Source organism: Tauraco erythrolophus, chromosome 16, assembly GCF_009769465.1.
Source record: "Tauraco erythrolophus isolate bTauEry1 chromosome 16, bTauEry1.pri, whole genome shotgun sequence".
Taxonomy (NCBI): Eukaryota; Metazoa; Chordata; class Aves; order Musophagiformes; family Musophagidae; genus Tauraco; species Tauraco erythrolophus.
This window is the reverse complement of record NC_141480.1, coordinates 12,141,443-12,168,696: the sequence shown is the minus strand read 5'-3', so window position 1 is coordinate 12,168,696 and position 27,254 is coordinate 12,141,443. Positions and strand designations below refer to the sequence as shown.

The window sequence follows — 27,254 nt, the reverse complement described above, 5'->3', positions numbered from 1 at the left end:
TGCTGAACTTCCCACTTACCCTTCGCCTTGCCCTGGGAACTTGGATGCCTGCCCACAAGCAAAAGCCACCAAAGCCCTAAAAATAAGAGCCTTTCTCCTCGCAAACCTGGGGGGCATTGCTGCCCTAGAAGCACGTCCCTGGGAGGTCCCTCCAGCCCCATGGCCTGGCAGGGAGGGCAGCGGGGACTGGTCCACATGCCCCATGTGGGGCTGGAGGGCCAGCCCTTCCCATGGCCAGGAGCCAGGATGCAGAGCGTGTCCTGGCAGGACCAGTGTCTCCTCACCTTTGCAATCCAGCATGAAATGCAGCCACCACTCCAAAGCACTCGGGTTGGTGTCCGATCACTGCATTGGCTGGCTTAGGCTGTGGGGGGAAGCAAAACTGAGTTATTTGGAAACCCAGCATGCCCACCTGTGCTCTGTGCTGGGGGACAGTGGGGCACAGCCAGTATGGGCTGAGGCCAGGAGCCCAAAGGGCTGGGCAAGGCGGGAGGGCAAGCATTGGCTACATGGAGGGACCAAGGCATGGGGCCAGGTGCCCATCAGGCTTGACGGGCTGATATGCCCTGTGCCTGGCTGGTGCCTTGGCAGTCCCTGCAGCCTTGCTGCCCTGAGGAGGCTGCGGCTCTGCCCTGCTCCATCCTACGGGGAGCTGGAACTCCCAATGCAGAGCACCTGGAGGGGTTCTGCTGGGACAAGGGTCTGTCCTTGCTGTGCCCTCACCCCAGCCCCTCCAGTCATCCCCCACTGGTGCCATAGGGTGAATCAGAGGCAGCAAGAGCAGGAAACTGCCTGCGCCACAGCGGGTGCTGTGCCGGGCAGGGGCAGAAGGAAGCCGGTGTTTCCAGCACGGGGAGTGGGAGAGCCGGCTTTTTCCATCAGGTGCTCTGTCTCCAGGAGCAGAACGCAAAAGAAAACAAAAGGCAGGAGAGGAGCTGGCCAAGAGGAACCTGTGCGTCTGGATCGTGTAACTGGCGACATGCTGTAAACGCCGGGCGGCTGATGGATGTGCGGCGGGGCCGCGGCAGGATGTGCCTGACGAGCCCTGGCCCGGCGCTGCCGGCAGCTGCTCTCCCGACGCCTCCGGCCCCCCGGAGCCTCCCCACCGGGGCCAGGTTGCTGCTGGCCCTGCGGCCCCCAGCCCCAAAGGACAGCCCTGCACAGCTCTGCCTTCCAACGCCGGAGCCTGGCTGTTCTCTCACGCGTGTGAGCCAAAGGACGTGATTTACAGACAGCCCGGAGCATCCCCCAGCTCCACACCCGAGGAGGCAGAAGGGCCGCCGAGACAGCCGGATTAGGGCTATATAAATAATACTGTCCTTTGATGTGGAACCCAGGCACAGCGAGACCCGGGGCTGCCAACAGCTTGTCCAGCCCCTCGTGTGGCTGCTGCCATCACCCCTCCTGCCCGCGGCACCCAGCACCTTCAGGCAGCTCCATGGCTGCAGCCCACGTCCTCCCGTGGGAACACCCTTCCCAGCCAAGGTGGGGACTCCTAGGACAGCGCTGCCATCATGAGGGTGCAGGAGGGCACAGCCCTGTCCCACGATGGCTGCCTGGGGGAGAGCACCCACTCTGCTTGATGCCAGCAACGAATTCCTGGCTGCCCTCACCAGCTGGGCCGTGGCTCTGTGTTTATGCACTGGCAGGAGCTGGCAGAATTAAGCCCTTTTTGTTTTTCCCTTTTTTGAGAACGGAGAGTTTTAATTCCCACCAAACAATGTTCTTTTTCCAGCAAGTTTAAAATAAGTGTTTTTGGCCCGGGCGTCTCTGGAGCTGCTCACGCACTGAGTGGGCCTTTGTGCAAATATGGATGTGAGCGCCATGCCGCCGGCTCAGCTGGGTGCTACCTGCTGGGGGACAGTGGAGGGAACAGGGAGGGCCCCACGCTGGCCCCCCACACCGACGGTCCCAGCCCCAGCCCTCCTCCCGCCGCGGCGCGGGGTTGGCTCTGGTGAGGCCAGCTCACTGGAGCACACTTACATTTGACGAGTGGAAAATGTTGCTCTCGCAGAGATAGGAGGTGCCATGGCCTCGCTGGAGCTTCCCACCAGCCCTGGCTGCCCGGCCTGCAGTGGATGTGTGCTCAGGTGCACTGGGGCCTCACAAATCCTGCAGAGGATCCAGGCTCAGGAGCAGCCTGATGCCTGCAGAAGTGGCCATACTCTGCAACATGGCACCAGCAGTGATGCTTCCCAACACCCACTGTGGGTGGCAGGGACTGCAGACCCCATGCCAGTGCTCCTGCCCCACCAGGGACATTCCTGCTTGTGAAAAAAGACAAAAAGCTATTTTCTGCCGGCATGGGAACTGTGGTTTGATTTCCCCATTCCCTTATCTGCAGTCCCTGTTGTATGCTCTGCCACGTGCTCCCTGGCCAGTGCATCCCTCCTGCTGAGCATGGCATGGCAAGGCCACCCTGCATCCCTCTATCTCGGGAGCTCAGGCTCGGCTAGGGGCACAGCAGCAGATTTCGTGATGGCTAGCCCAAGAAATACATGCCCATGTTTACTTGGGTCAGGCAGAACCAATCTTCATGGCTCCTCTTGCCCTGTTTGGGGACCTGTTCCCACTCTTCAGGCTCTGCTTCCCACCCAATTTTCCTGAAGCAGCAGAGCAACACACTGGGCAGGTAACAGGGACGAGCACATACAACAAAACCTGAAAGCAGATCTGCTCTTCCCTAGGTAACCCACTCCCAGCACAGCTGTATGGGAGTTTCCAGCCCTTCCCATCCACTGCTCCCTCACCTGCCCCATGGGGCTGACCCCAGAGTACCCCACTCCCGCAGGGGCAGCACGGTGGCTGGCATGGGCACACAGAGCCTGCCGGCCACCCCATCCCAGCTGAGGCAGGGGCTGGCTGTAACCCAGCCACTCGTGCATCCTGGCCCCTTCCCTCTCGCGAGGCCAGTGGGGAAAAGCCACCAGCACCCGCCCCGCCTCCCCCAGCTTATCAAATTTGGCCATGTCTGAAAAGCCCTGGTTTCCTTTTCACCAAAAAAGATCAAAACTGGGTAATTGGCTGCCGGCGCAGATGCCTCTGAGCCTCTCTCATGTGTAAACAGCATTGCCAAGCGCTGACACAACCCAGGCGGCTGCAGCACACGCAGGCGGTCGGCACCCTCCAGATGCCCTGGGCCTGGAGCTGCTCACTGGTTCTTCTTGGGGCTCACAGAATAGGGGGTGAAATTGCTGGAGTGCAGGCAGAGGCTGGCTCAGCACCCCAGAAAAGGCTGGTGGAGGAGGACCGGGCACTGCCGTACTACCCGGTGCAGCAAAGGCAGGTGGCTGCAGGGCCCCTGCTACAACCAGGTCTCCTCTCCCAGGTCCCCAAGGTGACAAAAGGGACACGCTGTGCTCAGTGCATAGCATCAGGCCTCACCCGAGGGGACAGCAAAGCTCCCAAAATGCTCTGCTGGGGCTGTCCCTGGGGATGTTGAGGTGGGCTGAGGCTCCGCCGCGGATGGGAGCAGCTGGGCTGTGTTCCCTGCTGCATTCCGGGGCTAGCAGAGCGGGGAGCAGAAGAGGGGCAGTGTGAGTTAGAGCGCAGTGACCTGCACCCTGCGCGAGGGGTTTTCTAGAGGCCCAGTTCATGGAAGAGGAAAAGGAGGTGGAAATTTCCCACCACCCTACAAAGCGCAAGGGCCTTCAAACCCCTGGGGATGTTCAGCAGGTGGGAGGGCAGAGGGAAACACAACATCTAGTGTTGCCCCAAAAGCTGGCGGTGCTGGGGAGGGAGTGACGGGAGGGGAAAGGGGAGGCAGAAGACACCAAAGAGAGGTGGAGCAGCCGCTCTAACCGTGTAAAGGGCCCCTCGGAAGGAGCAGGGCAGAGCCGGCTGGGGCTAGCAGGGGAGGAGAGATGGAGGGAAGGATGGAGGGAAGGAGGGGAAGAGAGAGGGAGGGAGGGATGGGAGGAGGAGAGATGGAGGGAGGGATGTTGCGGAGGAGGGATGCAGAGGGGATGGACGAAGGGCTGGCGATGCGGTTGGGTGGAGGACAGCACCATCGTGTGGCATAGGGACTGGCTGGCCACAGGGACAGCCCAGGGCAGGGGAGCTGCAATGCAGGGCTGCTGCAGCCCCCGGCCCACGCCCAAGGCCAGCCCCCTCCCGAGGGAGGCCCCCTTTCTCCCGTCCTTGGGACGGGGCGTCGCAGCCGGCACCTCCTGTGCCTCAGTTTCCCCCACCACCGCAACACCCTGCATCCCAACGCTTAGCTTGAAGAAGGCAGAGGAGCACGACATGGGCAGAGGCAGCACCCCACCACTAACACCCACCACCCTGCAGCTCTGGGGCCCAGCCCCAGGTCCAGCTGTGAGCAGAGCTGGTGTGTCCCTACTGCCAGAAGTTGGGGACAGGTTTGAGGACAGCAGGAGGGAAAGGGTTTGGAGACAGAGAAACCAGGGGTGCAGGAAGTGATGGGTGCCGTCACCTCACCGCTGGGCAGAAGGTTCTGGTGGCTCCTGAGGACAGCAGAGCTGGTGTGGGCACACGTGTGACAGCGGGCCCTCAGCTGCCCCCAGAGGGATAGCAGGACAGCCCCAGACTACCTGTACACTTTGCTGCCAGTGCAGGACACAGCCCAACCCCAGTCCTCCCGCAAACCCCTGCTCCCCGAGCCCAGCACCCTCCTGATCCCAGCAGGCTTGGTGGCACCATCAGAGCCCAAACACCCTCCCCTGTGCACTGGGCTGCCCCGTCCAGAGGGCACCAGCCACCGTCCACAGCCACAGTGGCAGGTGGAGCCAGCACCCAGGGAGGTGGCAGGTGGCCAAGTCCCAGACTATACTGGCCCCCAGCCCTGCCAGGGCTGAGGCTCCCTGGCACCTCAGGGACCGGACACACCTCCGGCAGAGCGGAGCCGGGGGCTGGGGCTTTCCCTTTTTAGCTCCCTGGCTCGTCAGTGCCAGCCACACTGCAGGACAGCGGCCGGCAGCCCCTCTGCAGCGATGGAGCTGGTTCCAAACCTGGTAGGTGACTGCACGGCGGCTCAGGGCTCACCCCTTGTCTTCCTTCTTTAATACAATTATTTGCATGCTTGTTTATGGGTGGCTACCTGAGTTTGTTTGCTTTGGAGATGCACACTGTGGCCTGCCAAGCCCATTGCTCTCATGCCTGGCACAGCAAGGATGCAACAGCCTTGGAGAGCAAAGCTGTGACAGTCCGACCGGGCTGTCCGGGACTGGGGGGGGAACAGCCCAGACGAGCGATCCCTGCCCCGAGGCACCGCACACCCATGGGAAGGGCTGCAGGACAGTGAGCGGGGCTGCGGGACGGCAAGCAGGGTGCGGGACGGCGAGCGGGGTGTGGGGCTGCCTGTGGCTGGCTGCAGGGACACGAATAGCAGGGAGCACGACTACAGAAAGCAACTTTGTTCAGTGCTGGGCAGCCTGCCGGGTGTCAGCACACGGGAGCTCGGCCCTGCGAGGCTGGAGGGAGAAGGAAAGGAAAAAGCATCTTTCTTTCTCTCTCACCGTCCTCGGCGCACAGAGGGAGGGAGAGGAGGGTTTGGATAAAGATCCCATTCTTGACTGTCTCATCTCTAAAGCTCCTTTTAAACCAGAGGCTTCCCAGGTACAGCCTGAGCTGAGGGTGTACCCATCCCTCCCAGTACGCAGCTGCCTCGGGGTGGGCAGGGAAGGGACCAGGCACAGCCCGGGCAACGCAAACAGGGGCACTTCAGGCTACGCAAATTGCCAGCTGCAACCAGGACAAGGAGCTTCACAGACACAAGCATCTCCTGGGGCTGGGGCCAGGGAATCACCATGACCATGTGTCCACCACCCCTGCAAACTGCCCTCATGTGCTTCCACGGGTCTAGCCCACAGGCCAGCATTGCCCTTTGGGGGTTGTGTGTGCCACCCCAAAGTCAATGTGGTCCTGCCATGGTCCCGTGACCCACGGGAGGTGGGAGAGCTCCCCTTCTGTGCCAGCCCTGCAGCCTGGGCAGCCATGCACCATCCTCCTTCCTCCTCAGCTTCTCCTCTGCATCGTCACCTTTGCCATGGTCCTGGTACCTGAAGCAAAGGACCAAAGCAAGGCAGAGAAGAGCAGGAGAAGGGGCCTGGCACGATCCCCCACTGCCAACCCTGCCCTGGCCTGGGCCCCAGACGACTCCTACACCTCTGTGGCAGAGTACGAGCGCAGCATCCAGGACATGGTGCGCCAGCTGAGGAACAGCTCCGAACCGGGAGACACTAAGTGCCAGGTCAACCTGAGGCTCTGGAGGTCCAACCGGAGGAGCCTGTCCCCCTGGGCCTACAGGTGAGCTTGGGGCAGGGACCTCAGGGACATGCATGGTGGCTCCATGCCAGCAAGCACTGCGGCAGCCATGGCTCCAGCATCATGGGGCTGTAGTGGCTGCTGGGGAGTGTGATGTGACACAGCACCCTGTTTCACCCCGCGCAGGTGTTACCCTACCTGTCCCCAGCCACCCACTGCCTCCCATCTTACCATGTCTCCAGCCTCATCTTGATTTCTGTCTTCTCCAGCATAAACCACGATGCAATGCGGATCCCAGTAGACATCCCTGAGGCCCGATGCCTCTGCACCGGCTGCATCAACCCCTTCACGATGCAGGAGGACCGCACCATGGCCAGCATTCCTATCTACAGCCGCCTGCCTGTCCGCCGGCTGCTCTGCCAGGTGTCAAGTGAGGTGGGGCACAAGCCCTCCGGGAAGAAGTGTCACAAGAAGTACCAGACGGTCATGGAGACCATTGCTGTGGGCTGCACCTGCATCTTCTGAGGTTGCCGAGCTAACCCCTGCAGCCATGCATGGGCATCTAACCAGCTTGCTCTTGCTTCCTGAGCTTGCCCAGCCCTCTGGAGAGGGTTGTCCAGCCAAGCATCAGGGTGAGGAGAGCCCCTAGGGAAGGAGATGGCAGCTTCAAGAGCTCCCTGAAATCCCCCTGCAGACTCCGTCAGCCTCAGCTCAAGCAGCCACTTTGGGGACACCCAGCTACGCAGCCCTGCAGCCAGCCCCACAGCAGGACACCATGCCGAGCCGCCTCACCTCCAGGGAGGAGCTCCGCAGAGTGGGCTGGGGGAGAGGGGGAGGCAGCTGCCCCCAGATCCCTCTGGCTGGGCAGGATCAGGCCGTGTCCCTCCCCACAGCTCCCATTTGCCTTTGTTCGATCCATCAGTGCAAGAGCTCTGGGAGGGCCCAGTTCTCTCCGGCCCTCCCCAGACCCCCCCCCACCTCCACGTTCTTCTATGCTGGGCCACGCAGCCCAGGGAGTGGTGGAAGTGGAAGGTAGTTTGGGTGGTTTCTGAGGTCCTGAATAAAGAGCATCGCTGACCCCGTCTGAGCTGCCCCCTGCCTTGGCCATCATGCTACTCGTCTGCCCCTGCCCACCTGGGGGCACAGGGGTGGGTGCTGCCCAGCCTTCTGCCAGCGAGGCTCTTCAGCATCCCAAAACATAGCCTGGATGCCCCTGGAGCACTGGGCAGCAGGCACCTCTCCTTGCAAGCAAGGACCTGCAACAGCCCACCCTGCATGCCCATCCCCAGGGCACTGGGCCACCAAGCGGGGCTAGGCTACATGCACGCATGGCATGGGAGAGGCCACAGGACCTCCTGCCTCAGCTGGGGCCAGCCCCACCAGCGAGTTTTCTGGGGGCAAAGCCAGGAAAGCAGGAGAGGTTGTGGCAGGAGCTGGGTAGCTCACTGAGAGCAACCGATCTGCTGCCAATGCAGCCTGTCTTGTCCTTGAAAGCCTCCTGAGGTTCCTCCCAAAACCAGATGCACACTGACCCTTTTTCACAGGAAAAGGCACCGGCTCCTTCCCAGTAGAGCCTGGGGAGGGGGAACAGGGAAACTGAGGCACAAAGCACAGACACATAGGAACACTGGGCAGGGACTGTATTCCTGAAGGCAACGCACGGTCAAGTCATCTGGGACACAGCCCATCCCCTCTCCCTCAGCCCCAAACTCCCTGGTGTCCCCAAGGCAATAAATACTCCCCAGGCTACTACACACAGAAGCTCCTGGCCCACCACCTCCCCTGGGCGTCACAGCTCGGTCTTCACCTTGTGCATCAAGTCCTTCTGGTCAATTTTTTCCAGGTCCTGATGCCAGCGGTTGTAAGCCAGCAGGGCCACGTTTTTGGCTGCCACTGCTATCATCTCCATGGAGCTGGCCACCCACTCCACACCGCTGAGGTAGAAGAGGTTTTCGTGGAGCACGATGGGCGGGAGGGACTTGGTGGCATCATAGCGGGGATAGGCCTGCCACTCTGTCACCTGCACCGAGTAGTAGGACCTGAAGAGAGTCTTCAGCTGCTGCTTGTCCAGCGGTTGCTGGGAGAGGACACGCCACACCGCAGCCTCCTGAGGCTGCTTGCGACGGAAAGTCGCTGAGATGTTGACGGGACAGATGTTGTCCATGGCGTTGAAGAAGAGGTTGGGGGTGTCGGTGGTGAGAATGCTGGAGAAGGGGAAGAGCTTGGGGTCAGGGAAGCCAAAGTAAGAGGAGTTGAGGTAGCCGTGCACCACGGAGGTGACAGAAGGCTGGAAGGCTCCGAGGAAGTCAGTGATAGGTGGCTCAAAGTTTTCAAAGGTGAAGTTGCTTCTGCTGGGGTGCAAGGGAGTTGTCACCACCACCATGTCATAGAAAGCTGAGCCCTGGCCTTCACTGCCTTCGTAGTGCACCTGGTACAGGGCTCTCCCCTCTGAAAAGAGAAGGTGGACAGTTAGCAGTAGCCTCGAGCCCCATTGCCCTGCCCCCTTTTTTCTAGCACAGCCTCCAGCTCCTGGTTTTCAGTGCTGGACCATAGCACTTGATCATTACAGATGAGTTGCTGATGCTTTAGGGCAGTGGAAAGAGCATTTTATCAAGCCTGTGGGATAAAGTTTGCAGAAAAGCCCAGCCCAGTGGGCCAGCACAGGCCACTCCCACAACCCTTCTGCTCTGCTAGATAGGGGAGCAAGCCTGCACCAAGGACGGTGCCATGAAAGAGACCTGAGGGACCTCAGGAGGGAAGAAGGGAAATCCCAGGGCTGAGGTCTGTACTGCAGGGCCCTCACCAGATCAGACAAGGGGAGGATATGGACAGATCCCTGGGCCGTTGCCCAAATGCTTTACCAGGCTCTTCACCCTCTGAAGGTTCCCTCTCTGCCCCAGCATCCCCATGCTGCCACAACTCGCCTCTCACCCTGGCGACACCCAGACCAGATCCCATGCCCAGGCTCACCCGAGCTGTGCAGAGAGATGCCTGTCACCCTAGCTGGGATGACATTGGCTTTGGTCAGCTTCAGTAGACCTGAACACACCAGCTTGTTACCTCCTTCCACTGCCCAGGTGCTGCCCTGGGCCCCTGCCAGCGACATGGCTCCTGGGGAGAGGAAGAGGAGAGTGACTCAGCCTGCCCATGGAGGGGATGCTAGGGAGAAGAGTCACATGGGAGAGGAAGGGGTCCCCAATTTCACCTGCAAAGGCAGGCACCAGCACCGACTGCCCATAGCTGGAGCGCAGGACAGCCGCGATGACATCGTCTACGAAGCGCTGTGTGATGCCAACCTCCAGCAAGGACTCGGCCACCGAGCGCTGCGTCATGTTGACGAAGGCGTCACCCCCCAGTGAGTGCAGCAGCTCCTCCAGGCTAGAGAAGGCGTAGCCGTGTGCCTGGTACTTGTAGATCCTGGAATAAACAGGAGCACAGGGTGCCTGATGATGCCCTGGTGCCAGGCAAGACACCCTGTGCCCCTCCAGCCCTGCAGGCTCTCCTACCTCATGAATTTCTCCATCACCTCCTCCACCCACATCTGCAGGCGCAGGAAGCTGATGCCATAGTGCCACCAGAGCCGGAAGAGGTTGAGCAGGTACCAGTCGGTCTCCTCCAGGACAAAGTGCTCCCCGCTGAATATGGCGCTCTTCCCTGCCACCTCACGCCGGTGCTTCAGGCCTGCAAGGAGCAGAGGGGTCCCGGCCCCATCAGGCTGGCACACCGCCCTGGGGCTGGCCGGCTGCTGGGAAAGGCCGGTGCCAAACACCATCACAGCAGAGATGCAGGCAAAGATGCTCTTGGAGGAGCACTGGGAGCCCAGCCAGACCCTAGATATTGATGTATCCCACAGAGCTGACATGTTGGGCTGGGATAAACTGGTGGGATTTTGTGACTCCCCTCTCATGCACTAATTCCACCAGGACCTCTCACCCTGATGCTCTGCTGAGCTGCCCCATCCCTTTCTCTTCCAGGACACAAGAGGGCTGGGGCACAGGGACAGCAAGGAGGTCACTGCACACCTGGGATGCCAAGGTGGACTGGAAGCAGGGTCCCCACGACCCCACGGTGCAGGACCCCGGCTCAGGGAGGGAGGCCATGCAAGTGCTGGGATGCCCATGCTCACCAAGGATCTTGACGAAGTCCTGCATGTGGAGGCTGAGGGCGTGGATGGAGGCTCCCCTGCTCTCGTACTGCTGCTTGTTGACGGTGACCGTAGCCAGCCGGCCACCCACACCCACCGGCTCGTACACGTCCAGCTGCACCTGCGGCCCGAAGTGCTGCTGCAGAAAGTAGGCGACGGCCGAGCCGCCCAGCCCGGCACCCACCACGGCTGCCGGCGGAGAGGGGCGAGGGCGGCCGAGTCAGCAGCGCACCCCGAAAGAGCAGGGGGGCGCCGCTGCCCCCCAACCGGACACCCGGTTCCCCGGCCGCGGGGAGGGAAGGGGCCAGCGCGGTGTGCGAGGGCGGCGATGCAGCGGGGAGCCGGCGGGGATGCAGCGAGGGCGGCGCAGGGATGCACCGCACGCAGCACGCTGTGCTCCCGCCGCAGAGGGGTCCCGAGCTCCCCGCGGGGCCCCTCTCCCACCCCCGGAGGCGAGCAGGCATGGAGGAGGCCGGGTGCTACCGCTACCCGGGATGGGTGCCCCCTCCCCACCCCGTACTCCCCCCCCGCTCCTACCGATGCTGCGCGGCGGGGCGCGGGCGGCGGCGGGCGAGGCCAGGAGGGCGGCGAGGGCCGGCAGGAGCAGCGCGGCGGGCGGCACGGCCATGGCGCGGAGAGCGGGTCCCGACAGCGCCCGCCCCGGCCCGGCCCGGCCCGCCCCTCACCGCAGGCTCGGCCCCCGCGCCCCCCGCTGCCGCCCCGCCCCGCCCCGCCCGGGCAGCGGCTCGGCCGCAGGCGGGGAGTCCGCTCCCGGCGAGCGGGGGCGGCCTGGCCCGGCGCTGGAAGCCCTGAGCCAGCGCGTCTGCGGTCGGCAAGGCGAGGAAGAGCAGGGCGAGCGCGGGGAGGGGAGCGGGCTTTGTTCCCGCGGAGCTGGAGGGATTCCAACGGCCTGGCACTGCTCCCTGGCTTCGGGAAAGCGGTGCAGGGGCAGCACCAGGCTCACTGAAGACGCAGCAGCGGTACAAACGCAGGCATAAAGCAGGCCTTGTGATAAGTTATCTTCCAGCGCTCATCCTCGGAGAACAGGGTCAGAGGAGACCCTCAGTGTCCAGAAGTGCCCGGCGCGGCACACGAACAACCCCAGGCACAGCCACAGCGGGATCCTCAGTGCCCTCTGCTCCTCACCTGTTGGCTACGAGTCCACCAGGACGCTCAGCAGCATCACACTCGCCATCAACCCAACACTGAACCAAGGGCCCAAAGCCAGGAGTGCCCACCGGGCACCACCTCTCTCCTGCTGCCAGCGTGCTGGGAGCTGTGCCGTAGGGCACTGCTCAGGCCAAGCTGCTGCAGGAGCATGTTTTCCATGTGCTCAGTCTGCACATGGGCACATGTGCTCAGTACCCGGCTGAGGGGAGCAGGCAGGATCCTGCAGTGCCTCATGCATCAGCAAGGGCACTTCAAGCTTTCACTTGTACTTTCTGCCCTGGGCAGAACAAGGCGCCTGAGAACAAGCAGCTTGTGCCATGGAGATCCCATCTGGGAGCCTGCTGCTGCTCAAAGGACAGCAAAGACTGAGCAAAAAACTCTAGAACAGGCAGGACATGTAATTACAGACCCCGAGCCTGCTGTAGCCCGGGGCTGGCTCTGTACCAAGTGGCAAAATTCAGTTTGAGGATCCATCATCTGAACTTAGTCTCAGGAAAAACACAACACAATCACAGGTGCCCTCCTTTCCTCCAGCCAGGAGCTGCTTCAGAGTTCCTGCATAAGAGGGCATGCACAACCCTGAAACTCAGGTGTGATCATTTTGGGAGGGCACAGACAAAAATGACCCTTGCTCAGCCCACCCAAGTCCTTACAACGGGCAGTATCAACCCACCAGGACGGGGAGGTGACGTTCCCAAAGCAGCTTAAAATATCACTCACAGATACCTTCACAGCATGCCTCAGGTTTTAACAAGCTCTTACTTAACCGGCCTGATGTCACCATGGCTGTGGGCGACAAGAAATCCGGCTGCACAGGCAACAAGGCTCCAAGGAGTCTGGGTCAGAACTGTTCCCGATTGCCTCCCTCATGGCAGGCCGTGCCCGGCTTGCAGGCGTTCTGCAATGCCGTGCCATAAGCAAAACGCTCTGCCCCTTGCTCACAAGCTCTGATGCTTTTCTGCAGATGGCAGTGGCTGTGGTTTGAAAACTCCCGGCTCCCACGGCTGCTGCAGAGAAAAACCAGCAGAGCCAGAAATTAAGTAACGCAGCAGCAGGCAGCAATATTTCCTGGTCTAGTCCGGTTAGCAAACACCGAGCAATGCCCACACATTTTAGGCAGAATGAGGAAGAGCCCCTGTAACGGGACATCACAAGGGGACTGCTGGCAGATCCTTAGCTCGGAAACACAGATCTCACCCCACAAAGGCCATTTGTAAATGTTTTTTTTTGCAAAGTTTTTTTCTAGCGAGAGGTGCCAAGGGGCATTCAGAGCTTCAGGAGAACAAGGCAAGCAAGGTTCACTGACACAGCACCACGTCTTGCAAGACTTAAGGCAAAACCAAAATGAAGGCCTGGCTATTTTTGCAGAGGACATGCGAGGGGAGAATGGGATCTGTTACAACCACAGCCCTACAGAGAAAGCCTGCTCTTCTCTCCAACAAAGCCCTGAAATCACACCCCGCCTGCGGATACTGCAAGTGTTAATACACACTGTATATTGAGCCATCCTTCATCGAGCTGCCATACAGTATGCCTGCTACAATACACTGCACACAAAAAGGGAAAAATGCAGCAAAGTGGAGCTGTGAGAGAATAGAGTGGCAAAAGTAAAACCAGATCTCAAGATTCCAACTGTTAGCAGAGTTCTGTGGAATGAACCACCAGCATTTCTCTACACGATGATCCACCAGTGAACTTATTAGGAACAGACACAAAAGCAGGCACAGAAGTACCAGAGAACAACACACTCAGGCAGCTTATCAGCACAGAAATCCCTGACAACTCACCTGCGTGAGGAAAGATGACACACACATGTGCATTTCCTGAAGTACACCTAAAGGATTGTGAATAACACGTTCAACAAAGTTCCCTACTGCCATGGACTGACATGCCCTTACTTAAGACAACCCACCTAGAGCAGTGGTCAGAACAAGCAGCAGTTTGGGGCAAGGAAAAAAGTAAAAAGCAACTGCAATTATTATTTTTTTTATTAGCAAATGGACAGTATCTGGACACCTAAACAAAATCAGCCCTTTCCAACATTAACTCAAATGCCATTGTCAATTACTTGCACCACTCCCACACTTCAGTCTGTCTTTCATACAGCCAGAACCTTTGGGTAAACAAAGAGTACAGAAACACACAAAAACATACAATATATACAGGCTTCCCACCAACTAAATGGACTTAGATTTTTGGAGAGTAGCAACGCTTTGTTCATTTGACTTTGCAAGTAATATCAAAACATCTCAAGTTTTAAAATAAAAAAATACTACAATATTCACATATAAAACTTAAATACATTTGTTTAAAAATTAAAGGACTACTAATAGCTATTGATTTATCACAGCTGTCTTCAACAGAAGAAACTCTGCCGATGAAGCACTGAGAATTCACGGTTCACAAAGCGACATTCACATTCTGCACTGCTCCTGGTCACAGTTAAGACACTGCCATGCTCATGAGACAGTGCCACTGGAGACTCGTCCAGGAGTTCAACTCACATATGTCCCACTGATGGGGTACAGCAAGGTCACAGAACAAAGCAAATGCCCACGTGTAGCAGGGTTGCCCACTTCCCAAGAGCAGAAACGCAGGTCCACGCATCACCATCCCATGCACGTCATATCTAGTTTTCTGCTTTCCCAGTTCAAGCTCTTCAGTTCACACTGGGCAAACAGAGTGGAAATGACTAAGCGGTACATGACGCTTCCTCTCCTCTGCTATTCCTTCCCTGCTAACGTACTCCTGTGTTTTATTAAATAGTCATTGAATAAAGTGACTAGACAGAAACAGCTCCTGGGTTGGTCTCCCCTCTGGTGTAACTGCATAGTGCAATGGAACCACACCAACAGGGACTCTGCCCCACCGTGCTGAGTGCACAAGCTTTACACAAACAGGGCAGACAAGGAACAAGAACCTACAAAGGAGGAATTCAATCCACCCTTACGCAATCTCATCCATGACAAAAGAGATCACTAAGTGTGCTTGAAAGGCAAGAGAATCAAATTTTGCCTAGGAAATCTGGATTCTTGTGATGGAATCCAGGTTTGGTTATTTAGTTTTCACTTCACCATTCGAAACAAGCAGAAACTAAGACAAACGACAGACACAGTATTTATCTCTTTGGTAACATCTGTAAAAGAGTCTTTAAGCAATGGGTACACCTTACAGTAATCATCATAAAAGCCCGATAAGATCCTGTAGAAGTTTCATAGATTGAAAAAAAACTGGGGCATGAACTGGGAAAATAGCTCGCCCAAAATTAAACAGGGCCTGTGGGAGGGTGAGAAAGACTGCACAGGAACTGGATCCCTCAGATTCCTGCTCTAGCCACACAACAGTGCCTCAGTGAAAGCAGATCCCAGATACACAAGCTGAATCAATAACCTCTCATTACAGACAGAAGGTCTGCAGTGCATTTTAGGGTTTCTCTTTAAGGCAAAAATGGGTGAATACTAGCTGAGGAGACAGACAGGCTTGGCAAATAGTCCGAAGGTGGACCAAGTAGCTGTAGTACACTTTCACAGTCAAGTGGCTCTGTGGGTCAGTTTAAAGAGGATTTGGATCCCATCACTTGTGGTCACACCCTACTTTTAAATCCCGCTCAAGTAAACCGCAGCCTTTCTATGACAGAAAAATGACATGGTGTGTAAAATGCCTTTGCTTTTAGTTTAGTTCCTTATAAATAAAGTTTCTTATTGAAAGTTAAGTTTGCATAACCAGCTCTCCCCTCATATTGCAAAAAGACTCAGCTGATATAGCAGGGGCTGGAGGCAGCAGAGAACCCAACTGCTCCTTCCCACTGAAGACACGGTTTCCTCAGGACAGGCAGCAGAGAGTCTTGAGGCAGAACAGCAAGACATGCATTGCCACGTTTCGTATTTTACCTGTTCTTTGTCTTGAGTAACAGCATAACCTGGTGAACCCAGACCAGCAAAACAATGAACAGAAAGTCCTGTATATCTCTGAAATTTCCAACAACGCGAGCACTGAACAAGAGGTTTGTCCAGAGTGATCTAATGCTGCCATGAAGCACTGTTTCAGGGTTGAAATCTCAAGTACTTGCCTGAAAACCTAACTACACAGAGGCAGAAAATCACACTTCAAAAGGAATCCACTGCCAAGTCACTTGCATATAGCTGTCGCTAAAGCAGCTTGCATGGAGCGTATTAGAAATATGCATCTTCCTTAAATTTCTGGAATGACAACTGACTAGCTGCACATAGTCTCCCCAGATGACGGACTGTCGATAGCTGCGGTAATCTTGAAGTCCACCAAAAAGGATTATGCAACTGAAGCCTGCAAAGGAATGGGAGAAGAATAAGCTTTCTTCCAAACCAGTGACGGCATCCACCATAAGTAAAGAGTTTTTGCAAGTAGATCTCAAATAACTGTCAGACCATGGATCCAGTTCCAGAAAGTAAAAAGGCAGGAATTAACGAATCGGTCAGAAACAACCTGAAAGCAATGATTCTTGCCTTGGTTTTGTGTAGTGCAGACCATAGGCTGGTTTATATAAAACTCTTCTGTCAATATACTGCTTGCTGCTCTGTAAAGGGTTAAATTCCAATCTTACCCCGTGACTGCATCCTTTCAGCTGAGATAAATGGACTCCCAGGCAAAAGGACCACTGGGAAATACATATGCCATGCTGTGACAACAACATGTCTCCAACAAAGAGGACGGCTTGAGGTCAGCTTTCACTTCCTCAGCCTTCTGCTTCCCTTGCTTTCTTGTCACCGCTGCTAAAATTGGTTCAAGGGCACTTGAGACTTTCAGTAGAAAAGATTTTTCTCCTTGCACCAAAACCTCAAAGGTTTAATATTTACTATGACCACACAAAAGTAGAATCTGAATGCGAACTGGAAGTTAGTGGTATCCGAGTGCCATTACTGGAGAGCTGAGAAAATAAAACCGTCCAGATTTCCTGCTTAAGGGCACATCTCCATTTTGCCAGCAGCTGCAACGAAGAGCATATCATTTATCATGCTTGAAAGCTGTACAAATACCCATCAGGGAAGAGAGATTACTCTCCTCTAAAATATACTTTTTGGTTGGAGAAAAAGAGATTCAAAAACAGTTTTCTGACTCTACCAAGAACCACTACTCTTTGTCTGACCTTTAGAAACAAGGAGGCAAGCTGAAGTTTTACCTGGAGAACAAATACTAACACGTTAAAGTCCGGCCTAACATCTGAATTCTCTTTAAAACCTCATCCCTATTCAACTGTAGTACAACAGAGATTTCATTAATTTGGAATTTTTTTCCTGGAGTCACATGAGAAAAAGCTGCCCCTAAATGTCATTTCAAGTGATCATCTTCATCCTCATTTGAGGGGTCCAGGGACAAGGGACGACAACAAAACCAGCCTGATAATAATACTCAGCCCTTTGGGCTTTTCCTCTTCTGAGTGCTTTGCAAAGAAAAAGCCTCACCACATCCCTGTGAGGTAGGTCAATAAGTATTATTATATTCCCTTAATACAGATACAGGAACTGAGGCAGAGAAGTTACTTTCCTGAAGGCCACTGCAGGAGTCTGTCTCAGAGGTGGAACCAGGAGACAAGATTCCTTAGCTCTCAGAGAATTTCCCTTTCTCTCCTGTATCTCCCCTCTTCCCCATATGAGTCTTAAGGGAGAAACAAGCGACAGAGAAAGGGGCTACAGTGCCATGTTTCTGACAAATAGCAGGACTCCTAGTACTACTCCATATACTCCACAAAGGATTATTAAATATACAAGTACCTTAGAATTAATGGCAAAATGACTGCACACATTATAAAGAAGCCAACATACAATACAAACCTAGCTTAATAAATAAGTAAAGACATGCAGCTGCAGTTGTGACTGAGTGCTGAGGGGTCCTCAGCTCAGTAAAGTCCCAGATGCCAATGGGTAAGCCCACGTCATTCCTGCGACTCTACTGCCACGCCGACGAGTGCGTGTCTGATAGTGCGACCATGGAGTTTATAGCCATCCTGAGTCACCAGTGCTATTGTGCCCGGCTGCATTCCCTCAGCTGGAACATGGCAGACTATTTCATGGTCATACGGATCATATTTGCCACCAACAGGGTTCATCTTCTGAAGGCCGTGTTTGGCAAATACACTTTGCAATTTGGCCTCTATGAGAGAGAGGCCTTCGTAGATTTTCTTCAGGGTTGGACTCGGATTACTAGGCTCCGCTTCTTCTGCAGCGCTCTCAGTAGTCTTCTCCAAGATATCTGCTACCTCCACAAGGTCCCTGCAGAAGCTCTGGATCCCTACAAGCACAAAGAAGCAAGAAGTAAATGAAGGGCAGTTTACAGAACATACAGAGCTACAGTATCAATGACAAGCACAAAGCCACAGCAGTTTGAAAGCACCTTTAAAGCTGCTAATTGATTTGAACTGTTACTTTAGTGACAGTAGACAGTGTCTTCTGTATCCCACAGCCAAAGCTTTGGCATTACATTGGTAGCAATGTAAAGACTCCCCAAATCAAGGTAGATGCAGGAAAGGCACCTCTATACACATCAACACATACATACATATATAGTATACCTGACAAAGCAGAGCATCAGTATTTCACTCCAAAAGGTTCTTGCAACTACGACTTGTCATTTACAACACAGTTCCACACCCTCTCATACAGTCACACAGACATAAACGTTTTGTCCAACAACTCACACAAATGCCCATACACATGAGGAACAAACACAATGAGGGGAAGTAAAAATAATACATGACCATTCAAAATTATACCCATAATTTGATGAATAAGTTAAAATCACGATGAAAGGACTGGACAAAACGGTCCTTGGATTTGTCGTGAAAAAGTCATGCAGTCTTTTTCATTTAGAAAAATGGGTTTAGATCACATACATTTCCAGAAGTGGTGTATTATACTGTGTAGAAATGTCAGGAAAACCAGCCTCCCTCAGTTACATAGATGCCATAGCTAACTTACTGGAAAGACACATTAGGAAACAGAGAAAGAGAAACAATAGTGTAGTGCTGTCTATAGTTGTACACACGTTTAAAAATGCACAGAACGAAGAAGCATGAAGGAGAAGCAACGAAGTTCGAGCAGACAGAAGCAGACTGATTGCCAACCACTTCCTCTTGCACCAGAGTCTGTTTTAATGTTCTACAGACCCCCGTGCCTCACTCCATGAGCAACTTCTAATAAAGAACGTCATTCTTCTTCAAATCTGAAGCACAATGCACCTAAAATTCAAAGAGCTAGGAAAAACACACCTCAAAACCAACAGTGCTGATTATCCCAGAACTCAACAGCCATTTTATAGCACAAGGAGTAGAGTGGTAAGAAAAATACAGCAGCTCTAATTTCTAAGGTACTGGAATTAACTAACAACCATCCCTCCCCATCCCCGACATTCATGCATTATGGAGAATAACAGTTCCTCTTTCTCAGAGGTGGCGCTGACAGAGTGCAACAATTAAACCGCAGCTTCTTCCCTCTTCACCTGCCTCTGTTGTCAAAGCTACAAATCCAGCTTGCTCCTCTGATGCTAAAATACTTTTTATAGCAGTTTTAAAGAACATCTGATACAGGAATTGACAACCTTTGTCCCAGGCAAGATCTATCACCTAAAAGCTAAAGCAAAAAGAGAAGAGGCTGTTCATATAGTACAGGAGATCACAATCTGATGACACAGCTAAGAGTGCGGAATTTCAACCAAGTCAGTAGAACTACGCTCAATTGCACTGGGCCTATTTTATTTTTTTAAAAAATAAATCATAAAACAGTCACTGATAGGACCTGGCTGGACACACACAAAAAACAGCGAGTAAGCTCAGACACACCAAGAGTCCAGGCCAAACATCATGTCAGACTTTACAATGAATGAGGGTGGGGGAGAGAAAAGCTGTTGATCAGCGTTTTATGCTCAGGCAGGCAGGCAGGCCACTGCACTAAACACAGCTCTGCCTCACTTTGCTTACCAAAGAGCTTGGCATCTTCCACAAACTTCTGCGTTCTCCTCCGGACATTCTCAGAATCTGCCAAGGCTTTCCGGTATCGCTCCTGTAACCACAATACCAAGGGGAGACATCAAACGAGGAGGTTAAAACCCATTTCCTGACAGCTGGCAATCCCTTAGAAACGCTTTAAAATAAGCCCACTTCATGTCAGAAGGTTGTGTTGAGCTCCTGCGTTTTCATTACATGCAAACCCAAGTCCCTCTCCTACTGATTAATCAGCACAGCTGCACTCCCTCAAAAGAGCCAAGTGAAGGCCAGAAGCATTCAGGGTGCAGCTCAACTGAACACCACATTGTCAGGCTGCTGCTTTTTGCATGACTCACTGCAGCTCTTGAGACACTCCTTTCTCCAGCAGGCAGGTTGGCGGGCTTGGCAACAGATCTGCAACTGGCTATCACTTGGTGAAGTAGTATTCTCAGGGCAATTGTCTCCAGAATTGCCTGGAGCTGCAGTATTTAATCCTCTCCTTCGTCACATCTGTTCTTCAAAATCCCTATAGCATGATCCCTACCATTTCCATCACACCACTGTCACTAAAGAGGACTTTCCTTCTCCAACAACCTGGATTCAGCACAACAAAATATGTGATGTTTATCAGGGCAAAGCTACTGCCCTTCCCTCTGTACAATGCTGTGAAAGAATTGACCAGACCATCTCCAACATACAGTTTTGCCTGCCAGGATCTTGCTCCTACATACTACAGACAGACGTTATTTCTGGGGAAGCCAGACTGTACTTTCACAGTGCACGCTCTCACACTTAAGAGCACAGCTGCTCTGAAGGCTGCCATAGCACAGTCGTGTTGTGTGCATGTCACAGGGCCTACAGAAAAAGCGAGGGCTGAAAGACAGACCAAGTCAAGAGGACCGAAGGAAAGACATTGCAACGCCACCAGCAGCACACTCACAGTTAAATCCCGGACTTGTTCTTCCAATTTGAGGGCTTTGTGCTCTAAGGCACAGTCAGAAAGGGGATGCTTGGGTTCATCATGGGGATCTTCTGGGCCACACTCATCTCCTGTACTTCTCTGCTGAGCTGCAGTGCTGAAAACACAGGAGGACCCCCTGAAATACAAACCAGTGACAAAGAAGGGAAGTTAAGTAACAACAGGGTCAACAAGAATTCCAGCTTAGTGTCATTAATAAAAGCAGGCTGTCTTAAAGAAGGTATGTAGGATTCTAGATAAAATTTTCGCTCTTTTCAGAAAATATCGACGACTAGCACAGAAACACAGAGACAGATGTTTTGAAAAATTCTTTTATTTTAGACTCACATGTCACTACAGAAGCTGTACAACATTTCTTTGACATACCTTGAAAAGAGTCAGATTTCCACAGGACAACAAGTTGTGTGTTGCATTTTTGCTGACCTCCCAGTACAGGTGGTCAACACTGAACGACAAATTTCAGAAACATTTTTGCAAGGTAGTCTTGAAAAAGAGGCAGGTAGTTTAAAGCTGTTTTTACAGTTATTAAAAAAACCCCAAATGCTCTGAGCAGAATTTAGCAAGATCTGCAAACCCATGGCACTTAGTAAGATAGGCAGGCAGAGCCTAGCCTGTCTCCTAAGATGGTACAGCAATGGCAAGAGGGCACGTCGCACCAGTGGAATGGCTGTGGACTTCCGTGGAGCAATTCAACAAGCAAGGAAATACACACGCATGTCAAACTGCTGGCTAATGGACGATCCAATTCTCAGATGCTCTGATCCATTTGCTCTTCTGCGTGCAAACAGACACAGTATTTGGTGTGTTCAGTTTTCCCCCTATTGCATAAAGAGCAGGAGAGTTTGAACCTTTTGCCAATCAGTTCTTCTTACAAAGTAGCACTCGCCAGACTGTACCCAGCTTTCATGTCCAGTGCGCAAAAAACAGTCAAGAAATGAAAGAGAACTGTCAGAGACACAACCAAGTTGTGTGCTTCCAAAATATTCTGGAGCCTTCTGCCATGGCCTTCACAGCTCCATTAGCTGCGTTTGCAAAAGGGACTGAACATGTCAACTGAAAATTGTCCCTAGTATTCTCAGAATATTATTATTATTATTAGATGTTGAGAAGCTCAACATGAGCCGGCAGTGCGCTCATGCGGCCCAGAAGGCCAACCACATCCTGGGATGTATCAAGAGAAGTGGGGTCAGCAGGTCAAGAGAGGTGATTCTTCCCCTCTACTCTGCTCTTGTGAGACCCCACCTCAAATACTGCATCCAGTTCTGGTGTCCCCACCATAAGAGAGACATAGATTTGTTGGAGCATGTTCAGAGGAGGGCCACAAAGATGATCTAGGGGCTGGAGCACCTCTGCTACGAGGACAGGTTGTGGGAGCTGGGATTGTTCAGCCTTGAAAAGAGAAGACTTCGGGGGGACCTAATAGCTGCCTTTCAATACCTGAAGGGAACTTACAGGAAGGCTGGGGAGGGACTTTTTACAAGAGTGTCCACTAATAGGACAAGGGGAAATGGGTTTAAGTTGAAGGAGAAGACATTTAGGTTAGATCTTAGGAAGAAATTCTTCAGTACAAGGGTGGTAAGACTTCGGAATAAATTGCCCAGAGAGGTTGTGGATGCCCCCTCTCTGGAGGTGTTCAAGGTCAGGTTGGACGGAGCCTTGAGTAGCGTGGTCTAGTTGAGAGGCGTCCCTGCCCATGACAGGGAGGTTGGATTAGATGATCTCTGAGGTCCCTTCCAGCGTATGCCATTCTATGATTCTCCAACAGTTCTAAGCACTTTAACTGCTTTTATCTCTACTGGCAACAAAGGAGTCGCAAAGGCAAAGAAACCCAAAACAAGTCCAAGCCTCAGGTGAGGAAACCTTCCTTGTTTCTAACGACTTTTTCATCCCAAGTATGCTTTTCAACAAAAAAGCACGCTTGTTGGTTCCTGTTGGTACAGCAGGTGGAGCTCACCCAGGAAGCTGACTCCACAACTTGCAGATGAAATGATGAAACAACCAAAGAGTCAGATAATTGGATTGAGCTGTATAAACACCGCCTAGGTGCTTAACAGCCTACTCTATACTGTAACAATCTCACAGGTTTCCCCAAAACTAGACAATAGAAGTCTGTCTGAAAGCAGTTTGATCAGAAGATGATAAAGCCAGCACACTAGAGACTTTGAAAAATAAAATATTTTTCACTTCATTCTGTTCTTTTCCAGAAAGCGCTTCACCTGCGGTAACAATGCTGTCACTCCAAGAGCAAAACACAGTTTTCACTTCCCCTCCTACACCACTTGCTTTTACAAAGTGACCTATACAGGATCCATTCCTGCCAGAATGAGGCTGAACCCTCAGCTCACCCCTCTCTCATGCCTTACACCAGGAACCGTGTCCGCAGAAGGAAGTTCAATCTACTTCCAAACCAGCTCCATTCAGGAAACATTTCAGTATAGCTTAACAAGGAAGGGTGTCTCCTTTTCTGGGAACACCTGGGATCTTCCTCTGGGCAGGCTTTCAACATCCTCTTTAATAGAAAGGTTTTGCATATACTAAGTGCACGTCTACCAAGCAAAATGCAGCATGGCACAGAAATCACTGCACTGGCACCAACTCAAACTTCTGTGTTTATACAGCACAATTCAACACTGCACGGAGATGCTAATTTAGGCCCCAGAAGCAATACAGGTGAACTCACATTACCAAGCCTGCACGATTAAGCTTTCTTACTTTTCAGCAAGTCTATACTGCTTGGGTACGATGTCGCAGAAGTGCACAGCTTTTGTTTCTGGGTCTATCAAATAGGTCACAAGGCCTAAATGTTGTTCAGCAATCCAGCTAAGCTGAGCTTACAGTGGCAACTGGAAGGGACAGGTTTGCCCCCCTTACTCCAGTACTGGAGCTGTGCAGAATGAAGGTTCAGGGAGTTAAACCAGCTGAAAACTAAACCTACAAAGCAAAAACTTTTCTGTCTGTGTCCCTGAATAGGTTTGCTGACAGATCAGATGAGTGCTAGTACAAAAGAGAAGACAAACGTGTGAAGCCTGGTGAGATGTGGGAGGGAGAATATCAGGAAGGGAAGAGGTGTCTCCCTTTGGGTGGCAGCCAGGGCTTAGATCGGCTCAGCTCTACGACCAAAGCACAGACTCACATCTGCCCAAAGACCACCAAGCACTTCCTACCACTCCCTGCTTAGCAGTCTAGATGTTCCCTTATTTTATCTTTAACACAAGGTTGCCAAACCTCCCACAACACTAATGACAAACTTCCTTTTCCCACCTGAAGACATTTGCATATGTAAATTTTTAAGTACGTACTTAAAACATGCTCTATATGTCAAACCACTCCTTTTCAACACATTCTATGCCAAATGCAAGTCTGAAAGTGCTTCTGCTACCTACACTTGCTCTAGAACAGAACATTCCTCGCACTAATCTTTAAACAGGCACTTTTCAAAAAGCTGCCCAGCCACTGCGCTTCTGGCTTCCAGGAATGACAGCACAGAAGAAAATCCCACATTTTATCCCTTGCTGCAGAGAGATCTGTTTGGGGCACAAGACCCCATCCTGAATGATTTTCAAGATGCTTGTCACATTTGTTTTGCTGACTGGTTAACATAGCACTTTTTCAAAGTTATAGAAAGTAGACTAAACTGGAGATGAGGACAGAGGACAATCCCCTTCACTGAGCCTTCAAAATCAATCTGTGAAGCTTTAAACAACTGCAAAGTTTTCTTTGTAAATAAAAGGTGTGTCTGTAGCAAGCACCAACTACAAGCTTCGTCCTTTATCATCTCACATTTCATTTAAAGAGCAGCAGGGATGGAAATTAGCCATGATGAACAAAAGAACCTGAAACACAGCTGAGAAAGCAGCCTTGCCAGGCACCTCACCTGTGTCTTAAAAAAATTCAGTTCCCTCTGCAAGTGATTTACACTACACAAATGGGTGTGTTGTGGTGTGTAGGAGGAGAGGAGCATGAACAAGCTGGTGCCTCAGCTACAGGGACCTGCCTACGTGAATCGGAGAGCTGCCAGCATGGACTCCTTTCTCCAGCTTGTGAAACCGAGTCACAGAACACTCCTCCGTGCAGTGAAATGCCCTGGGTATCACGTGCTGTTCAGATGACCCTGCTTTAAAAGTTGCAGGCAAGAAACAAAACCCACAGGTTGACTCCAAAGGGAATTCTTAAGAATACTGATTTCTTAAGAATTCTGCTTAATAGCAGAACTGAAAACACCACTCAATTCACTTCTTCCTTCAGGATGAAAGAATTACTTCACTAAAAAGGGCAAGTGCTATTTACAGTCCGTCCACTGCACTGTGCTTCATCTTCTAAGCACAGTCCTGACCACAGCTGCCCTAAAAATAGGCTGAAATCACATTGGAGGAAGTTGACACATCCTAAAGTGACAGACACGTGGAAGTCCCAGAGCACGTGAAGGGATTATACAAGTAAGCTGATGATACAAAAAGATTTACGGACCGATGTCACAGAAAGCCAAATAGATAGATGTAGCCAAGGAGTTGACTGTAGCCAACTGTCTTCAAAGATTAGAATTTAAATGATGAGAACAGGTCTGTCTGGTCAGAACAATAGCATCTCCTCTCTTTCTGGAGCACAGGCATGATACTCAAAATCCCAAACTGACTCTGCCATGTTCCCTCCCAACACAAGGGTCCTGCCCCATCTCTCCTTAAACACTCCCTCCTCCTCCCAAACTAGCAGGACAAAGCAAGCGCTGAGACATGCAGAAACATCTGCATTAGAGTTTTAGCTCTGACTGCTTTGGCAGGAAATCTTCTAATCACCCTCAATTACTGAGCTCTGTTTCATCAGGGAGTGATACCAGAGATTAATACTATGTGGATTCCTCTTCGATGAAACTGGAGAACAAGCTTACGACACACATCTTATCACAATATGGCTGTAAACTGGGCAGTAGGTTCCCAGATTACAGCTAGTCCAGCGTAAGAAGTCCCTGAGATGAGTACAGCATGGGTGTCTGGGTCTCACCACCCACCGCTTCGCTGGGTAGAGCCGCTTCTGTTGGCTGCAACACAGGCATAGCCACAGAGAACCTGCGTACAAAGAAGAGTTTCATGCCAACCGTAGGTTCCAATGATCTTCCATGAAGGAAGCCTGCTCAGGCCCCATCAAAGTCACCTATTTCAAACTTGGTGCAGACTTTGAGAGGGGCAAAGCAGTTTTCATGTATATAAGAGCATAAGAGAGCAGAAGGACTTTCAGAAACACATCTTTACGTTTAGTCCCAAACACGGTTGCTTCTGTTATGTGCTGCGGAACTATTTTATCACATTTAAATAGTCTTTTGTTCTTGGCTTTTTTTTTTTCCCCCGAGAAGAAAACTCTAGGATAAACTAACATGCATTTTGGCTTTTTTTTTTTTCCCTTTTCATCTGCCCACACTTCACTCAAATGACCAAAGCACCTGTTATGAATTTCCTTTTTACAAGCCATATTCCACAAAGTCCAAAAGTATGACTGGACGCTGTTCTTCTCTCTAAATACTGACACAATTCAATGGGCCCTCTTCCCTCAACCATCTAAAACACACTGAAAGTACAGACATTGCATCATTACCAAAAATAAAACCTGAGAAGCAAATTAAACACACAGCTTGTGAAAAATGGTCCAGCTGGGCAAGAGAGATGCAGAAATCACCCATGGATACGTGTAACCGCAGGAAACCACCTCACAACGTGACTTACTGACCACAGAAACACTTTTCCCTAAAAACGAAAACGAGTTTTTCCTCAAAATGTCAACTTTTACAGGAAAGAGCTTGCTTATTGAAAGCCTCTTTTTGTTCCAGGCCTTCTCAGGAGCTAAGGGTCAGCAGCGTGCCCCTCGTGAAGGGTAAAGCAGAGGCCCCCGGGGGGAACGGCACCCTTCCAGCAGAGCCCCGCGCCGGCCCACACCCCACGGACGCCTCGAGCCCAGGCCCTGCGAGGCGCCGCGGCGGGCCCGGGCCTGGGGCACTGCCACGTCTCGTACCGAGCGCGCCACAGGCGGGGAGCGGTCAGCGCGGCGGCCCGGCGGCGGCCGTTAACGGCTGAGAGAGGCGGACGACGCAGCCCCCCTCCCGCGCTCACACCATCTCACGTACCTGCCGTACCGCGGCGCGCCGCCAAGCGAGAGGACGGTCCCGAAACGCCGCAGCGAGCGGGCAGCCATCGCCCCGCAGACCGACGGAACGACTGACTGAGGGAGGCGAGCGACGCGCCGGCGCCGCCCGCCAACTACAGCTCCCAGGAAGCCTTGCGCGGACTACGAGTCCCGGCAGGCAGTGCGGCCGGGAGGGGCTGGGAGCCCGGGATCCGGCGCTGGGGCTTCATCCGCCGGTCCTGCTGCCGCTGGCAGCGCAGCTCAGTGGGGTAATAACGCAACGGGTTTCACCTCTTGTTCCATAAGGACTGAGGGAGCCTTTCGCCAGCAGGGTGCTCGGAGGTGGAAGAAACAGTGTTTCTTACCTCATGGTGAATAAACATGAAAAAAACCCCAAAACCTTGGCCAAATGTGCCTTTTTAACTTAGGATGACCTCCATGGGAGGCCTTCAGGAAAGACAGGGAGCGACTCCTCAAGGAATGTAGTGGTAGGATGAGGGGTAATGGCTTTAAACTAAAAAGGGATAGATTTTTATTAGATATTTGGAAGAAATTGTTTACTGTGAGGGTGGTGAGGCACTGGAACAGGTTGCCCACAGAAGCTGTGGCTGCCCCATCCCTGGAAGTGTTCAAGGCCAGGCTGGATGAGGCTTTGGGCAACCTGGTGTAGT

The 27,254-nt window shown here is 52.8% G+C and overlaps 3 protein-coding genes across 4 annotated transcripts; 1 reads left to right on the top strand and 2 right to left on the bottom strand.

The window, feature by feature from the left end:
* Positions 1-4,952: 4,952 nt before the first annotated feature.
* On the top strand, positions 4,953-6,750 carry IL17B (interleukin 17B). The gene is made up of 3 exons (XM_009980734.1): positions 4,953-4,973; positions 5,981-6,267; positions 6,495-6,750. The coding sequence occupies exons 1-3, from the start codon at positions 4,953-4,955 to the stop codon at positions 6,748-6,750; spliced, it is 564 nt and encodes a 187-aa protein (XP_009979036.1).
* Positions 6,751-8,014: 1,264 nt separating this feature from the next.
* On the bottom strand, positions 8,015-10,997 carry PCYOX1L (prenylcysteine oxidase 1 like). The gene is made up of 6 exons (XM_086621640.1): positions 10,907-10,997; positions 10,352-10,558; positions 9,732-9,906; positions 9,431-9,642; positions 9,196-9,336; positions 8,015-8,673 (listed from the first exon to the last, which is right to left on the bottom strand). The coding sequence occupies exons 1-6, from the start codon at positions 10,995-10,997 to the stop codon at positions 8,015-8,017; spliced, it is 1,485 nt and encodes a 494-aa protein (XP_086477766.1).
* A 2,556-nt stretch (positions 10,998-13,553) lies between these two features.
* Positions 13,554-26,667, bottom strand: GRPEL2 (GrpE like 2, mitochondrial). Of its 2 annotated transcripts, none has more exons than XM_086621432.1 (4): positions 26,585-26,667; positions 20,434-20,590; positions 19,488-19,569; positions 13,554-17,803 (listed from the first exon to the last, which is right to left on the bottom strand). In XM_086621432.1, the coding sequence occupies exons 1-4, from the start codon at positions 26,650-26,652 to the stop codon at positions 17,448-17,450; spliced, it is 663 nt and encodes a 220-aa protein (XP_086477558.1). In that variant the 5' UTR covers positions 26,653-26,667; the 3' UTR covers positions 13,554-17,447. The 2 variants fall into 2 exon arrangements, with proteins under 2 accessions (XP_086477558.1, XP_086477559.1); XM_086621433.1 differs by having other exon boundaries at positions 20,434-20,603; positions 26,586-26,667.
* Positions 26,668-27,254: the final 587 nt, after the last annotated feature.